At 39.6% G+C, this 19,269-nt stretch overlaps 1 protein-coding gene across 2 annotated transcripts in view; it reads right to left on the bottom strand.

Moving 5' to 3' along the window:
- Positions 1-19,269, bottom strand: part of PARL (presenilin associated rhomboid like) — a 56,529-nt gene that overhangs the window by 14,387 nt on the left and 22,873 nt on the right. For both annotated transcript variants that reach the window (XM_017860635.1, XM_017860634.1), the window contains exons 4-5: positions 18,329-18,377; positions 422-517 (exon numbers count right to left, since the gene is read on the bottom strand). In XM_017860635.1, coding sequence (XP_017716124.1) covers positions 422-517; positions 18,329-18,377 — 145 coding nt within the window. The remainder of the gene's footprint in view (positions 1-421; positions 518-18,328; positions 18,378-19,269) is intronic.

Below are 19,269 nucleotides of genomic sequence, written 5' to 3' on the forward strand. Positions count from 1 at the left end.
AAATAAATAAATAAATAAATAAAAAAGAACAGCCTGTCCAACATGGTGAAACCCTGTCTCTATTAAAAATACAAAAACTAGTTGGGTGGGGTGGTGGGCACCCCAGCTACTAGGGAGGCTAAGGCAGAAGAATCACTTGAACCTCGGAGGTGGAGGTTGCAGTGAGCTGAGATTGCACCACTGTACTCTAGCCTGGGCAACAGAGCAAGACTCTGTCTCAAAAAAAAAAAAAAAGAAAGAAAAGAAAAGAAAAGAGAGATGAGGTCCCAATCTTCAATGAAGGAGCTTACAGCCTATCCTCTGTATTTTGCTTATAGCTATCGATAGGTAACTCGTCTTTTTTACAGCACTTTCATTAACTAAAGGATATTTCTTTCATATTATTTCTACCTTAAAATAAAATCAAACAAGTCAGACTTACTTGAGGCTGGATTCGATGTGAAATATCTGATCATTGTCCGCTGCAGAGAAGGTACTCTCCATAAACAGAATACAAGGACATTTGCAGCTATAATACCTACAAAATAAATATTTATAATTTAGGGAGGTTAAAAATAAAAGCAAAAAAGTCTGATCTAAATTACCGCCTTGTAAGATCTCTTCCACAATCATGTAACAGTACTGTATACTTGGGGGATGGGGGGTGAGCTAAAAAAAAAACCGAGTGAAATCAATCCTTTTAAAGTATCAGCACTGCCTAGGGTTGGTAAAGTCACAGAATTCCTGAGAAATCACAAATGCTCTAGGAGCTAACTTCCTTTCCCTAGATCCATATTTTACTTCTTTAGAACAGTTTACTCTTCTCAATAATAAGCAGATCAATAATTTATTGTCTATAATAGCCAAACCAAAGACAGAAGTAATATATAAAATTAGGTTCTTTGGCCAAGAGTAGAAAAGCTAACATTACTCCTTTTTCCTCAGGGCATGGTATGCTTCTTAAACTTAATGCCGGGTTATGGAAACATGTGAGTCAGCTGTGTAGGTGAAGGTCAACATGTTTGAGAAAAATACTCATGTGATAGGAATTCAGGGATAATTCAGAAACACTCTGCAACTACTTTTGAAGTCTGTTTACATGTGGGAGTTGGGTGACTTTCCTTTTTCTGTAAGTGTTGATGTTGTTAGTACTACTATGAAATTGAGGTTTATTTGATAATAGAATTAACTTGTTAGATTTTAGATAAGAAATTAAGTTATTCTTGAAAACTACAAACTTTAAAAAATATATTAATTTTATGAATTGCCACAACTCCTTCACATAGCAGGTATTCATCTACTTGTTGAATTAAAATAATTTAAACAATTTTCATTCCTCCAGTCTCTGTAAGCAACAGGCAAGTAGCACTTTCACCTTCTTCAATGCCAATAAGGACTGATTTCAATAACATTCTGGTAAGAGGATTTACTTTAGAAAGTATTATTTGTCTAGTCCCTGGCAGCTGCTATGTCTCGGTGTTACCTGTGGCTTCTGCACTTGCTCATTCTGTAAGGCTCTCAGCTAGCCCCTGGCATTTCTAGTCTGTCCAGTTTTTGCTCTTCCACTTGAGAGGTGGGAAAGGAAGCTACATTTTTCACAGATCTTAAGACTTTTTTTTCCCATTTTAATATCTGAAATCAGGATGCATCTTATAATTGGTGGTATGTGATAGCTTAATTGGTAGCATTTTTTCTTTCTCTGTAGTACACTAAATAAAATTTTATTGCATTTTGTTGAACTGATTCCATCAGTTGTATCAGATGTCTCACTAGTGGGGACTGTGACAGCCATTATACCATCTTTGGTAAATAATTACCCAGAACTCTTTTAAAGATGGTGAGAGGGACAGCATTTATGCAAAGATGGGAAAAGGGATCATACACCAGGCAATGAAGAGCGAAAAGCACTGTGTGCACCTCCCATTGTGGAGCCTGGAATCCTGGGAAGGGTAGGCAGGCAGAGCCTCCTCAGAGGGACTGGAGTCTTGGGAGGGTTATCCTACAGGAAGAGCAGTGATTCGTGTTGCCCAGGATTCTTTAGTTTCCTTTGGGAGAGTTAATCATCTTTACTACGCAGAGTGCACACTTAGGTCTAGGTTGTCATACCCAGTGATTGATATCTTAGGGTAAAGAAGACCTGAGAATAGTCTGGCCATGATCATAAAGATCGGATTGCCAAGATCATGATCTGTCAGGGCTTTGGTGTTTTACTCTAATTGTGGTTCAAGGCAAAGCGAGCAAAATGGGGGCCCTGATCCTGCCTGCTAGGCTGAAAAATGGCAATGACTACTCTGCTTCCGCTGTCAGTTCTATAGGCAACTTCCTCAAACCACTGATACACAGCACACACAGCTTCTGGAAACCACAGGTATCACAGCACCATCAAGAGGAGGGTATGTCTCTGGATAAAGTGATTACAATAAAGGAAAATACATGAAAAAGAAAAAAAAAGATAAAGGCCAGGCGCGGTGGCTCACGCCTGTAATCCCAGCAGCACTTTGGGAGGCTGAGGCAGACGGATCACCTGAGGTCGGGAGTTCGAGATCAGCCTGACCATCATGGAAAAACTTCGTCTCTACTAATAATACAAAATTAGCCAGGCGTGGTGGTGCATGCCTGTAGCCCCAGTTACTCGGGAGGCTGAGGCAGGAGTGAACCCAGGAGGTGGAGGTTGCGGTGAGTCGAGATCACGCCATTGCACTCCAACCTGGGCAACAAGAACAAAACTCTGTCTCAAAACCAAAAGAGTGGGGGAAGATAACCAAAGACATCAAGGTTAACAGTGGACAAAGAGTTAACACTGCTGAGTTTTCAATCCAAATGCAAGAAGCTTTTCTGATAAATTATGGAGTACTGGCACTGAAACAGACTGCAGCCAAAACCCTTACTTCATAAGCCAGTGGTCATCAAACTGCTTTCATGAGGCACCCCATTAGTAAACACCATCCATTAGTAAGAGACACATCCCATGTATGTATACTTATTAACAAATTATGTACGTGAACCACTATGAATTCATCATAAGACACATTTAACAAATTTAAAAGAAATAAGAAAAGTGAAATGCACATACTTTCCTCTTTGTAAACCCTATTCTGAAGGCCAATTATAGATAAGAAAAACTGAGGCTGTAAAAGGTACAAGTTGTCAGTCAAATTCAGTGGCCAAGCCAGAATTCCTAATCTAGTGCTCTTTCTACTATACACCAAGACATGGGGAGCCAGGAGGATTTATTTTGACCTTGGTCACTCTAGGACTTCAGACACCACATAAAAATGGCTTCCTTACTGGGAAAGAGCATATGCTGGTCCCCAGAAGCAGATAAGAATGAGAGGATTTGTGGCAATCCTAGGCCTACTGAGGCAGTACTGCATTTTGGCTAAAAGTATGGGTGAAGGAGTCCAGCAAAAGTGACTCTGTCCTACTTACATTATAACCTGGGGAAAAGGCCTAACCTCGCAGCTTGTTTCCTCTTCTGTAAAATGAGGACAATAAAATCTACCTGAAAGGGTTGAATGGGCCGGGCCGGGTGTGGTGGCTCATGCCTATAATCCTAGCACTTTGGGAGGTCCAGGCAGAAGAATCCATCCCTTGAGCCTAGAAGTTTGAGACCAGCCTGGGCAACATAGTGAGACCCCCTCTTTCCAAAAAAATGAACAATATCAGCTGGGCATGGTGGCACATGCTTGGGTCCCAGCTATTTGGGAGGCTAAGGAACCCAGGAAGTCAAGTCTGCAGTGAGACAAAATTGTGCCACTGTACTCGTCTGGGCGACAGAGAGAGACCCTGCCTCAAAAAAAATAAATTAAAAAAAAGGAAAAAAAAGGGTTGAGTGATGATGAAATGAGAAAACATGATTAAATGTAGCAGTCACACAGTGACAACAAATTGAAAACATGGTGAAAAGAGAACGGCCTTTTCAGGTCTGAATCCTAAGTATGTCACTTAGCAGTTTTGTGGCCTATGGCACTTTATTCCCTCATTTGTAAAATGAGGATAATACCTCCTACCTCATAAAGGTTGTAGTGGGGCTTAAATAAGATAGTATATGCACCTAGTATGCAAATAATCAAAGAATAATGGTTTCCTCCTCTCTCCTCCTCTGAGAAATAGAAAGGCTTAAGTTTTGTATATCTCCACTTAGGAGGGATGTTACCTGCTTCTTCTGATTCTATGGTAACTCTTGGACAAGCTTGGCACTACTGATTCAGGAAGGCTGCTGCTGTCCTAGTGCCTATCCTCACACCTGTGTAATGCACTGGACTATGTCAGTGAAAAAATAACAAAATAAGGATCTCTGAAAACTCTCCTTCATAAGAGCAATGAAAGAACTGGCAAAAAAATGTCAGAATCAACTTTTTCAGAACTCTGGAAACTAATCAAAGGCTTATAGCAAACCAGGGCGTATTTACTTAAGAAAAACAGCTGAATCTCAAAACAGCTAGCTTTACAGCATTTGCCATTCTCCTGCCTCAGCCTCCCAAGTAGCTGGACCTACAGGTGCCCGCCACCACACTTGGCTAATTTTTTGTATTTTCAGTAGAGACGGGGTTTCACCATGTCAGCCAGGATGGTCTTGATCTCCCGACCTCATGATCCGCCTGCCTCAGCCTCCCAAAGCTTTGCAGCATTTTAACTTGGCCTAGTCCAATCCCCCGTTCTCTAGTTACAAGGTAGTCTTAAAAACTGAGGTAGCTGGTAGAATGGAGCTGGAGTTCTTTCAAAGCCTCATTCCCAAAGAATTGTCATTATTTGACCTGGCTGTTGATTCCATGTAAGACCCACTTTCAAGGCTGTTTAACCTGACTGGGAGCTCCCCAAGTACAAAACTTTTCACAGAGAGTGTTTGTCAAAAACAATGACAGGTAAGTGTTTTAAGTTTCAGACTGCCTGAGATGCTGGATAACACATGGGGCAAATAAGAGACTAATCAAAATCTTAAGAGGAAAAGCAGGGGAATAAGATTTCCACAGAAACTTTGAAAACCTCCAACATATTCCTGGACCCTAGAAGGCCACATGCATACTAAGACAAAATAGACCTTAAGACAAAATTCATTGCTAGAGAAAAAGAAGGATATTATACAATGATGAAAAGGTCAATTCATCAAGAAATAACAATTAGAAACACATGCACCTAACAAAAGAATCTCAAAAGACATGAAGAAAAATGGACAGAACTGAAGGGAAAAATAACTCAACAATAATAGCTGGAGACTTCAGAACTCCATTTACAATAATGGAGCGATTAATTAAATGATTAGCAAGGAAGTAGAAGACTTGAGCAACTCTATAAAACAACTAGACTTAACAGACACCTATAGAACACACAATCCAACAAAAGCAGAATATACATTCTTCTCAAGTGCACAAGCAGCATATTCTAGGATATGTTCAGTCACAAAACAATTATCAATAAACTTAAACTAGAACACTAAATTATACAAAGTATGTCCTCTGATCACGTGGAATGAAATTACAAATCAATACAGAAATAAATTCAGAAAATTCACCAGTATGTGGAAATCAACAAACTCCTAAATAACCAATGGTTCAAAGAGGAAATCACAAGGGCAACTAGGAAACTGAGATGAATGAAAATAAAAATACAATATGCCAAAATTTATAGGATGCAACAAAAGTGGTGCTATGAAATGTCCACATTAAAAAAGGAGATCTCAACTCAATAACCTAACTTTTCACCTTAAGAAAGTGTAAAGAGAAGAGCAAACTAAAACCAACGCAAGGAGAAGGAAAGAATGAAGAAAATAGGTAAATGAATTAAAAAAAACAGAAAAATTAATAAATACAAAAGTTGGATCTGTTTGAAATGATCAATAAAACTGACAAACTTTTAGCTACAGTGACAAAGAAAAAAAGACTTAAATTACTAAAGTCATGTCATACAGGTCTGGGATTTGCTAAAAAATAAAAGGAAAAATAAAAACAAATTACTAAAATCAGGAATGAAAGCAGAATGTTACTACCAACCTTACAGAAATCAGAATTACTACAAAATACAATGAACAATATATACAAACAAATGAGAATAACTTAGATGAAATTTAAAATTCCTAGAAAGATACCAACTACTAAAACTGACTTGAAGAAATAGAAAATTTGAACAGACCAAGAATAAATACAGAGACTGAATTAGTAATTTTAAAAACTTACCACAAAGAAAAGTCCAGAGCCAGATAAGGTGTTAGGTGCCTATGTTTCTCATTGGCTTCACTAGTATTTGAGTTTCCTACAGCTGTTGTAACACAAACTTGGTGGCTTAAAACAACAACAATCTATTCTATTCCAGTTCTGAAAGCTAGAAGTCAGAAATCAAGGTGTCAAGTGTCAGCAGGGCCATGCTTCCTTTTGAAGGCTCTAGGGAAGTGTCCTTCCTTCCCTCTTCCTAGCTTCTGCTGGCTCCCGACAATTCTTGGCCTTGTTTGGCTTATAGGTGCATCACTCCAATCTTTGCCACCATCTCTTTGGTCTTGTTTTCTGTATCTTTCTTTGTCCTCTCCTCTTCTTATAAAAACATGAGTCAATGGATTTAAGGTACATCCTAATGTAAGATGATCTCTCTGTAACTAATCAAATCTGCAAAGCCACTATTTCAAGTAAAGTAACATTCTGTGGTTCTAGGTGGACACAAACTTTGGGGAAGCACACTATTCAACTTACTACAACTGGGAAATTCTACCAAATATAAAGGAGAATTAACACCAATCCTTCTCTAACTCTTTCAAAAAATAGAATAGGAAGGAACATTTTCCAACTCATTCTATGTAGCCAGTATCACCTCCGTATCAAAACCAAAGACATCACACAAAAAACTATCAATACCCCTTTATGAAAACAGATACAAAAATCCTCAAGAAAATTTTGGTAAACCAAATCCAGCCATATATAAAAAGGATTATAAATCATGACCAAGTGGAATCTGTCACAGGAATGCCAGTTGGGTTCAACATATGAAAAATCAATGTAGTATTTCACATTAACAAAGTTGGAAGACTCACAATTCATAGTTTCAGAATTTACAACACAAACCTACAGGAATAAAGACAATGTAGTACTAGAATAAGGACAGATATATAAATCAATGGACAGAACTGAGAGTCCGGAAATACACACCATACGATTATGGTCAACTGGTTTTTGACTAAGGTTCCAAAAAAATTCAATGGGGGAAAGAATAGTCTCGTCAAAAAACGGTGCTCAGAAAAGTAGATATCCATAAGCAAAAGAATGAGTTTGGACCCCTACCTCAAACCAAATACAAACATTAACTCAGAATTAATCAAATGTCTAAATTGAAGAGCTAAAATTTTAAAGCTCTTAGTAGAAAACACAAGTACACATCTTTGTGACCTTGAATTAGGTCACAGTTTCCTTGACATGACACTTAAAAGTAGCAACAAAGGAAAAAATAGATAAAATGAACTTCAGCAAAATTAGAATGTTTATGCTTCGGAAAACACTATGAAGAAAGTGATAAGACAACTCACAGAGGCCGGGCGCGGTGGCTCAAGCCTGTAATCCCAGCACTTTGGGAGGCCGAGACGGGCGGATCACGAGGTCAGGAGGTCGAGACCATCCTGGCTAACACGGTGAAACCCCGTCTCTACTAAAAAAAAAAAAAAAAAAAAAAAAAAAAAAAAACCCCAAAAAGGGAAAAAATTTTTGTAAATCTTTTTTTTAAAAAGGGGTTTATTCCCCAAAAAAAAAAAAAAAAAAAAAAAAAGACAACTCACAGAACGTGAAGAATATTTGTGAATCGTATCTCTTAATAAGGGTCTAGTCTCCAAAATACATAAATAACTTTTACTCAACAAAAAGACAAATAGCTATTTTTAAATGAGGAAAACATTTGGAGAAACAGGCATTTCTCCGAAGAAGACTAAATATACAATAAGACATGAAAAGATGTTCATTACTCATTAAGGCAAGACAAATCAAAACCACACTGATATCCCTTTACACTCACCAGGATGGATATAATAAAGGCAACAAAATGGGAGAAAATGTGCAAATCATATCTGATAAGGGATTAATATCCAGAATATATAAAAAGCTCAACAGCCCAATGTAAAAATGGGCAAAGGAAGTAAATAGAAAGTTCTCCAGAGAAGATATACAAATATCCAATAAGCACATGAAAAGATGCTCATTATTACTAATCACTAGCAAAATCTGTGGGGAAAAGAAAGATCAGACTGTTACTGTGTCTATATAGAAAGAAGTAGACATAAGAGACTCCATTTTGTTCTGTATTTGAGATGCTGTTAATCTGTGACCCTACCCCCAACCTTGTCCTTGCAAGAGACATGTGCTGTGGTGACTTAAGGTTTAATGGATTTTGGGCTGTGCAGGATGTGCTTTGTTAAAACAAGGGCCTGAAGGCAGTATGCTGGTTAAAAGTCATCAACATTCTCTTAATCTCAAGTACCCAGCCACACAAAGGTCACAGGGACCTCTGCCTAGGAAAGCTAGGTATTGTCCAAGGTTTCTCCCCATGTGATAGTCTGAAATATGGTCTTCTGGGAAGAGAAAGACCTGATTGTCCCCCATTCTGACACCCGTGAAGGGTCCGTGCTGAGGAGGACTAGTGTAAGAGGAAAGAAGCCTCTTGGCAGCTGACATAGAGAAAAGCATCTGTCTCCTGCTCGTCCCCGGGCAATGGACATCTCGGTGTAAAACCTGATAGTATGTTCTGTTTACTGAGAAAGGAGAAAACCGCCTTAGGGGGAGAAAGGTTGGGACTTGCCAGCGCAATGCTGCCTCTTTATGGCACTAAAAAAGGTTTTAAGAAGATGTTGCATATGCATAATCAAGGCACAGCACTTTCCTTAAACTTATTCATGTCACAGAGCTTTTTATTCATATTGTCTTACTGCTCGACCTTCTCGCCTACAATGATCCTATTATCCTGTCACTTTCCCTTTTTCTAAGCATGGTAAAGGATAATTTATCAATAAATATCAAGGGAACTCAGAGATGGCGTGCTGGCCTGTGGTCCTCTGTATGCTGAGCGGCCGGTCCCTGGGCCCCACTTTTTCTTTCTCTATTACTTTTGTCGTTCTGTGCTCTCATTTCTTTCTCAAGTCTCTCGTTCCCCCCTAGAGAAACGCCCACAGGTGTGGAGGGGCAGGCCACCCCTTCAAACATGGAAATTAAAACTATACCCATTAGGACGACTATCATCAAATTTCAAAAAAAGGAAAACAGGCCAGGCACAGTGGCTCACACTGTAATCCCAGCACTTTGGGAGGCTGAGGCAGGTGGATCACCTCAAGGTCAGGAGTTCGAGACCAGCCTGACCAATATGGTGAAACCTTGTCTCTACTAAAAAAAAAAAAATTAAAAACTTAAAAAATAAGCCGGGTGTGGTGGCGTGATCCTGTAGTCCCAGCGACTTGGTAGGCTGAGACAGAAGAATTGCCTGAACCTGGGAGGTGGAGCTTGCAGTGAGCTGAGATCATGCCACTGCACTCCAGCCTGTGCAACAGAGCAAGATTCCATGTCAAAAAAAAAAAAAAGAATGTATGGTTGGTCTCAAAGAGATATTTGCACACCCATTTTCATAGCAGCATTATTCATAATAACAAGAGGTAGAAATAACTCAAATGTCCATTAATAGGTGAATGGATAAACAAAATGTGATATACACACAAAATAAAGTGTTATTCAGCCTTAAAAAAGGAAGTAAATACTGCCACGTGCTCCAACATGGATAAACCTTGTGGACATTATGCTAAGTGAAATAAGCCAGTCCAAAAACCAAGTATTTTATGATTTTACTTGCATGAGGTATCTAAAGTAGTCAAATGCATAGAAAAAGGAAGAAGGATGGTGGTTATCAAGGGCTGAAGGGAGGAGAAAAAGGGGACATACTGTTTAATGAGTAGAGAGTTTCAGATATGCAAAATGAAGAAGTTCTAGAGATTGGTTTTACAAAAATGTGAATATACTGAACTCGATTGAACTATATGCTTAAAAATGATTAAGATGGTATATTTCATGTTATTTATTTTTTTACAATTAAGAAAAAAAAAAGGACGGGCGCGGTGGCTCAAGCCTGTAATCCCAGCACTTTGGGAGGCCGAGACGGGTGAATCACGAGGTCAGGAGATCGAAACCATCCTGGCTAACACGGTGAAACCCCGTCTCTACTAAAATACAAAAAAATTAGCTGGGCGAGGTGGCGGGCACCTGTAGTCCCAGCTACTCGGGAGGCTGAGGCAGGAGAATGGCGTGAACCCGGGAGGCGGAGCTTGCAGTGAGCTGAGATCCGGCCACTGCACTCCAGCCTGGGGCAGAGCAAGACTCTGTCTCAAAAAAAAAAAAAAAAAAAAAGAGTTACCACATGACCCAGTAATTCCATTCCTGGCTATATACCGAGAAATGAAAACATGTGTCCACACAAAAATGTGCACATGAAAGTTCATAGCAGTACTATTAATAGCTGAAGAACGGAAACAACTCAAATGCCCATCAACTGATGAAGGAATAAACAAATGTAATATATCCATATACTGGAATATTATTTGGCCATAAAAAGAAACAGAAGTACTGATGATATATACTGCAACATGAGTGAACCTTAAAACATTATGCTACGTGAAAGAAACAGACACCAAAGGCTCCACACTATGTGACTTGATGTATACGAAACCTCCAGAACAGGAAAGTCCCTCAAGAAAGCAGCTTGATGGCTGCCTAAGGCTGAGGGGAAGGAAGGAATGGAGGAGTGACTGCTAACGGGAATGGGGTTTCTTTTTGGGATAATGAAAGGGCCCTGGGATTAGATAATGATGATAGTTGCACAGCCTTTTAATATAATAAACACCACTGAATTTACTTTGGCTTTCTATTTTTATTTGTTATTATTTTTAGAGAGGTGTGGGGGGTCTCACTATGTTGCCCAGGCTGGTCTAGACTCAAATAATGCTCTGACTTCGGCCTCCTAAGTGGTAGAATTCCAAGAGTGAGCCACCACACTCAGCCAATTGTACACTTTAAATCAGTGGTCCCCAACCTTTTTGGCACCAAGGACCAGTTTTGTGTTAGACAATTTTTCCATAGACCAAGAGTGGGGGGATGGTTTGGGGATGATTCAGGTGCATTACATTTATTCTGCACTTTATTTCTATTATATCATAATATATAATCAAGTAATTACACAACTTATCATAATGTAGAATTGGTGGGAGCCCTGAGCTTGTTTTCCTGCAACCAGATGGTCCCGTCTGGGTGTGATGGGAGACAGGGACAGATCATCAGGCATTAGATTCTCATAAGGAGTACACAACCTAGATCCCAGCCTGGTCAACATGGTGAAACTCTGTCTCTACTAAAAATACAAAAGTTAGCCAGGTGTGGTGGCAGGTGCCTGTAATTCCAGCTACTTGGGAGGCTAAGGCAGGAGAATCACTTGAATCCGGGAGGCAGAGATCGCAGTGAGCCAAGATCGCACCACTATACTCTAGCCTGGGCAACAGAGCAAGACTCTGTCTTAAAAAAATAAACAAAAAAAAGGAAACAAAACATAAATGAAGTTTCAAAACTCGTTCCCCTGCGCTCATCTCCTGCTGTGCAGCCCGGTTCTGGTACCAGTCCTTGGCCCAGGGTTGGGAACCCCTGCTTTAAATGGTGAATTTTATATGTGAACTGTATCTTAATTTTTAAAAAGGCAGATGCACTGATTTGGAAAGCATTACTTGGTTCAATGACCTCAGGTTATTTTCCTCCTCAGCCCAAGAAAGGTAGTATAACCCCTTTTTTCTTATTTTCCTATAAAGGACTTACCATACCACTTGGGGTCTAATAGCTACTCACAGATCCCCTCTGTTTCTGGGTGGGCCAAGTCACACCTCCACAGCTCCTTTATCTGAAGGGGCTACTATACCCACCCAGACCCGGCCAGTCCAGACACTGACAAGCATGTACATCCACAGCAGCCAAAGAACTGGGCTCAAGCCATCCTTACCTCAGGTTCTCTGGGAACCAGGCAGGTGTAAAGATCAACCTGTTGGCCTCACATAGTGGCTATCATTTCTTTTCCTAGGTAGCATCCACCAAACTAATTAAGGACTGGGTCCACAGCTACCTGGAATCAAGAAGAAACCCAGAGAGACTGTCCATCTTCCATCCTCCCACTGGGATAGAGACAGAAAGTTTGAAACTAATACGGGTAAACAGAAAGGGCAAATTCACAATAAGGGAGCCAAAGGCCCTTATAATTGTTAACCACAAAAAAGGGTTGTTATTTCTCTGTACTCTCCCTGCAGATGAGAATATCTAACCTACCCAGTGGGCAACTTTTAGAAATCAATCTGACGTATTTATACTCTGTACATTGTTGGAGGATATTTAAAATGGTACACAACTTCTTTTAAGACAACTTTGCAATACACAAAATTTTAAATGTACATATTCTTTGACCCAGCAATTCTATTTCCAGTAACTTATCCTAAAAATATGCTTGTACAAGGTACAGAGATCTGTATGTAAGGCAATTCACTGCAGTAATATTTATAGAAGCAGAAGACTAAAAGCCACATAAATATCTATTAATAAAAGATTTGTTAAATAATATTCAGTTACATGGAATACTACAATGTCATTAAAAAGAATATGCTGGCCAGGCACAGTGGTTCACGTCTGTAATCCCAGCAATCTGGAAGGCCAACGCAGGAGGACCACTTGAGCCCAGGAGTTCAAGACCAGCCTTGGGAGGTTGAGGCTGCAGTGAGCCGTGATCATGCCACTGCACTCCAGCCTTAGTGACAAGTGAGATGCTGTCTCAAAACAAACCAAAACAAACAAAAAAGCCTGGTGTGCTGGTAATTTCCATTTATCAATCCGGGTGCTGGTTACATGGATGTGCTCAGCTTGTGAAAATTAATTAGTTGAGCTGTACATTTGACATATTCACATTCTTCTACGTATATTATACCTCAATAAAATATTAAAAATAATGTAACAGACCTACTTGTACTGATATAGAATGTTCTTTAAAATATTAAGTGAAAAAAAATCATGGTGCAGAAGAGTATGTATTGCATGTTACTATTTTTGTGTTAAACCACAGATAGATATAAATGCCTATACATAAATAGATGCCTTGGAAGAACACACAAGTAACTAAACATGCAATGGTTATTATGGGAACGGGAAAGTGCACAACTGGAAGTTGAGAGTGAGAGAAAGACTTATTTTTCCCTTTATGTATCCTTTATTCCAATTTTCATCTGTTACCATGCATATTTATTCCTTTTACAATGACAAAATCTAGTCTAGGCAGTCAAAAAGGGCTCCCTTTCCTCCCTGGGTACCAGGCTGCTACTCTGGAACAATTTGCTGCAATTTGTACTGTGAATCAGCACCCAGATACTTGACAGGGGGAGGCAGTGTGGTTTATCAGAAAGGTAATTAGTGGTGGTTTGCTATTCTAGAAAGTAAAAGGACATAATAAGCCTATTCTTTGAAATATGAAGTGGATTTGATTCCCAAATCCACCCAGTTCTAGCTGTGTGATCTCAGTTATTTGACCGCTCCTTGCCCCATCTGAGAAATGAGGATACCACTAACAGGGCTCTTATGATGATTAATAATAATATAAATGCATGTAAAGCACGTAGCATGATGCTTGAAGTGTGGTTGGCACTCAAGGATTAATTTTGCTATTCTTCTCCAAAAATAACTTGTTTGCAGACTGGCAAGTCAGGAGTTAGGAGTTACAGAAAAACAGTGACTGATTAAAAGGTAAAGATGGGCTATAAGACCAAGGAAAACGTTACCTTACCAGCAACATCAGAATAGATAAGGAGGCCTTAGTCTGGGAAGACAGCTCAAAACCTTGAAAAGGTACAAGGAGAGAGAGAACCGAAATCAAAAAGAATAAGCCTGGTAAAAACAGAACAGCAAAGAAAAAAGAATAGACTTTAGAAGTTGGGGCAAGGGGTCAAAGACTAGAGAGTAGTAGTGACTAAACGTTGATGCTGACAAAAAATACACTAGTAGAGGAACCAGGGAATAGTTTTCTTGAGATCTCTCTCCCTATCCTTTTCCATCCTCGCTCCTTCTTGATCAAAAATAATAATTTAGCTGATTCTTTCCCGTGGCTTTACCTGAATCTCAATACAGTAAAGTCAGCATTCTCTTGAACTAACAGGAAAATCTGGCAAGTGCCTCAAAGACAACCCTGAAAGCTAGAAAGGTAGGAGAAAATATTCTCTCTGGGGCTTGCCCGGGGACCTCCAGGACAGGCTTAAAAGGCTGACAGATCAGGGCAATAGAACAGAAAATTAGCTGAAATATAAAAGCACCAGGGATGACAAATCTAGCTTTGAAGAATGCCACCTTATACTCCCCATTTGCTCCACAAATACCCAGTGGGCTTATAAACACTTTTTCAGAGCAATATGAAGCCTGGGGAGATTATTTCTGTGTAATAAAATTAAGACCAAAAAAAAAAAATCCCCAAACAAACCAAAAAAAAAAAAAGGATTAAAACAAGTTTCCTAGCATAGCTTTAAAAGGGATTTGCACAGACAGATTGAGACAGAACAGTCAAAAACTACAGACTCCAAACCTGGCATCAGCTGTAAGAAAGGGAGGTTTTTGTCGTTGTTGTTGTTGTTGTTGTTGTTGTTGTTTTCAGACGGAGTCTCACTCTATTGCCCAGGCTGGAGTGCAATGGCATGATCTCGGCTCTGCCTCCCAAGTTCAAGCGATTCTCCTGCGTCAGCCTCCCTAGTAGCTGGGATTACAGGCATGAGCCACCACATCCAGCTAATTTTGTATTTTTAGTAGAGATGGGGTTTCACCATGTTAGCCAGGCTGGTCTCCAACTCCTGACCTCAGGTGATCCACCCACCTCGGCCTCCCAAAGTGCTGGGATTACAGGCATGAGCCACTGCACCCAGCTAGAAAGGGAGGTATTTTACCTCACCACCAGATGCCTCCTTAACAATAAAATAAATTACAGGTATGCCTTACAATCTGACTGTTCTTATCTACACCTAGGAACCAAAGGGACATGGATAAATTTGAGATACCCCTCATTATCTGAAACTCAGAAACTATGTATATTTGGATTAACACTTTACTGTCTGAACTTACTATATCCAAAATCTTCCCATCCAAATTCAAGAGCTCAACAGATTCAATAGCAAGGAATACTTACATGAAGTGCTTGGTGTAGTAGTGAGAAATCTTTAACTAACTAGAGCTTTCATGCTGCCGTTGTCTAGGTATGAAAACTACAAAGCAGAGAGGCACACTGGTCTCACAAAGCTTTAAAAACTCTCTAGGTGAAACTTGTCAAGTTCTTTCAAAATATAAAATGAAACAACAACAACAACAACAAAAAACCCACATTCAGAAAACATCTCCAATCCAAAGAAAGAAAGTGGGACGGAGTAGACCTGTCACTCCATAAATCTATCATTGATTAAAACCAGGAGCTGAGCCAACTTCACTTTGCAGTCTACAAGAAGCAATCAGGAGTGCTCAGCAAGGAAAGCTGGACTAATTGGCACCCCAGGAAGGAGACAAGACATACTAAATAAACAGTTTATTCTTGAGAATCTCATATGTAGGTAATTGATTAAGCACCATTTACAGACATTGTAAAACTAGAATCACTATTACTAGAATAGTTACTTCCTACAAGGAAAGTCTGAGGTGACACAAAACAGTTCAAAGGGCATTTCCTGAGGTTAAAGTCACTTGGACAATCTAACAAGAAAGATTTAAGACCTGAAGCATGACCATTCACATTTATCTTGTTCAAAGCAGCTTACATTCAAGTTGCAAGACAGATCACAAGCATCTCTCTCTACTGCTATGTCCTTCATGCCAAATGGCTGATTTGATTTCAAAAAAGAAAAAGGCTGGAGGGAAAGAATTCTGATTTTTAATTACCTCCAGCTTCTTTGAAGAAAGTATTCACCAGCATGAGAAAAGCTTTTAAACTCTGATGCTAGGCTTCCTCACATGTTAAATGGCATAAAATCACAACCACCTTCAAAGAATGTGAGGTATCAACTAATAGCGAAATGCTTCGAAACTAGTGAAGGCAAAACCTTGCCACCCTAAAGAAATCTTAATTTCGTTCCTTTTTTTTTTTGAGACAGAGTCTTGCTCTGTCATTCAGGCTGGAGTGCAGTGGCGCAATCTCAGCTCACTGCAACCTCTGCCTTCCGGGTTCAAGCGATTCTCCTGCCTCAGCCTCCCTAGTAGCTGGGATTAACAGGCGTGCACCACCACGCCCAGTAATTTTTTGTATTTTTAGTAGAGATGGGGTTTCACCATATTGGCTAGGCTGACCTAACCTCAGGTGATCTGCCCACCTTGGCCTCCCAAAGTGCTGGGATTACAGGCGTAAGCCACTGCACCCAGTTTTGTTACTTTCATAAAAGCAGCAAGCAAACAATGTACATTAATCTACTGGAAACAGATGTGCTACTAAAGAGCTATCTTTCAAGTAATCAATTTAAGATGTCGTTGACCTATCAATTCTAAGGTCTTAGTTATGGCAACACTGAAAAATCTCAATCCCTTAGTTAAGATTCCATTCAACATTCATTCACTCAACAGATTTTAACTGAGTGCCCTTACTGTGCACATGATATATGCTAGGTGCTGTCACAAAATTAAAGATGTCATTGTTGTCCTCCAGATGCTTACATTGCTCTCAAGGATGTTACACGTACAATTATATAAGGCACACTGTATTATCAAACATAAAAACTGCAATGAGTTCAGGAAAAAAAGGAAGCACTTCCTAAAGGAAGCAATGTCTGAACCATAAGCCTGAAAGCTGGATCGGGTTCCAATAAAGTCAGAAAAATTAAGACCTCCAGAGAGAATAAACAGTTTGAATGAAGAAAGATAAACATCCTTTCTCCACTTATGTTAAGTACAGAAAATTAAGAGTACCAAATAAGTCTAATCAAATTTGAGCAAAAGCAATATTTTGCAATTCTCTAGAAATAATTATTTCTTATCTATACAATCGTTACAAAATTTAAAAAAAAAATTTTTTTTTTTAGTCTCCTCTGTCACCCAGGTTGGAGTGTAACAGTGCGACCACAGCTCACTGCAACCTCTGTCTCCCAGGTTCGAGCAATTCTCCTGCTTCAGCCTCCCAAGTAGCTGGGACCACAGGCACGCACCACCAAACCCAGCTAATTTTTTGTATTTTAGGTAGAGATGGGGTTTCGTCATGTTGCCCAAGCTGGCCTTGAACTCCTGAGCTCAAGGGATCCACCCACCTTGGCCTCCCAAAGTTCTGAGATTACAGGCGTGAGCCACTGTTCCTGGCAAAAATCTATTTTCAAGTTTCTCAAATAACTAAGTCCATAAAATACTGCAGAGGTGTTAACTTGAAAAGCCAGATCTGTCTTTCCAGAACAATTTACAAAGAAAAAAGTTATCACGGTGACATGCATGTCATGCTTACATTTAAACAGGGTTTTACAAATAGCATGGGGGGGAAGAGCAAAAACTGGTTTTAGAATGAGACAGACTTGGGTTTTGAAACTCAGCTCTACTGCTTACTAGCAGTTTGACTTTCAAAAGTTCCTTCTCTGAAAGCCGGTTTCCTTATCTGTAAAAAGGGAGACAACTACTCTGTAAGCAACTCCGCGTAGGGACAGAATGTATATTACAGCATTCTTAACATAGAAGGTACTGGCCGGGCGCGGTGGCTCAAGCCTGTAATCCCAGCACTTTGGGAGGCCGAGACGGGCGGATCACGAGGTCAGGAGATCAAGACCATCCTGGCTAACACGGTGAAACCCCGTTTCTACTAAAAAATACAAAAAACTAGCCGGGCGAGGTGGAGGGCGCCTGTAGTCCCAGCTACTCGGGAGGCTGAGGCAGGAGAATGGCGTAAACCCGGGAGGCGGAGCTTGCAGTGAGCTGAGATCCGGCCACTGCACTCCAGCCTGGGCAACAGAGCAAGACTCCACCTCAAAAAAAAAATAAATAAATAAAAAATAATAATAATAATATAGAAGGTACTTAATGTTTCCATTAGTTTCTTTAATAAGGGAAGTAATAATTAATAATAAGCTATTCCACAAGCTGGAATTCTACAACAAAACTGATCATTCAATCAGTATCATACTAGATCAAAATTAAAAAGTAACTGACCCAGAGTATCATGTAAACCTTTATACCTCACCACTTTATATACTATTACATTAGCCTATAGGTACAGAGACTGTCTTCTAAACCACTGGTGAACATGGTACAAAAGCCATTGCCTGTGACATACTGTACCTTTTGGTTTGATTTCTCTTCCCTTGAATGGTTAAAACGTGTAAGCTAACACAAACCTGTCACAGTCCGCTGGCCATCACTTAGGTTATTCCACCACTTGTTAATCTAAAACAGACGGAAAATTGCATATCACCATATGGGAGAAATTTCAGGCTACAAAAATGAAAAACTAGAAGAAAATGCCTTACACATAAAAGAGGAATTCCTCTTCTGTAAAAATCACTAGTGGCGACAGACATAATAAATACGTGGTAGAACAGAAAAGGCATGTGTTTTATAGTCAGGGAGCCCACATTCTCCACAAAGAACCACTGGATAGCTCTGGAACCTCAGACAATTATTTCTAAACTTCAGTTTCCTGACACATGAAATGGGACAATAGGTACACCTAGCAGTGTCGTCACAAGGAATAACAATAATGTAAAGCCCCTAGCACACTCGCAGATATAGACAGGTACCAAGGAAGTGATTATTCATACCAAGGTCCTATGTTTTAAAATTCTGAGAATATTGTCTACTAAACTGCATGTTTTTAAAGATGCAGTAATGGTACTGGAGTTTAATAAATAGAGGAGCGTCCTAATTTTTCAGGGATACATGTTTAAAGTTTTATGGATGAAATATGCCTAGAATTTGCTTTACAATAATACAAGGGTGGAAAGGGAAGGGGAAAAAAGGGAAATAAATGAAAAAAAAATTGGCCCTGTGTTGGGGAACACTGAAACTGGATGATGATTCATCATACTATTCTCTCTACATTTGTATCTGCTTGAAATTTTCCATGATTAAAGTTTTAACATAAAAATATATTCTAACTATGAAATTAAACCAGAATCTGTTATTTTAAAAAAATCCAAGGTGAAAGAAACTACAGATTAGTATGTATAATTCCATTTCTTTTCTTTTTAAGAGACAGGGTCCCCCTATGTTGCCAACGCTGGTCTTGAACTCCTGGGCTGAAGCAATCCTCCCATCTCAGCCTCCCAAACTGCTGAGA

This window comes from Rhinopithecus bieti, unplaced genomic scaffold (genome assembly GCF_001698545.2).
Source record: "Rhinopithecus bieti isolate Rb0 unplaced genomic scaffold, ASM169854v2 scaffold_55189, whole genome shotgun sequence".
Taxonomy (NCBI): Eukaryota; Metazoa; Chordata; class Mammalia; order Primates; family Cercopithecidae; genus Rhinopithecus; species Rhinopithecus bieti.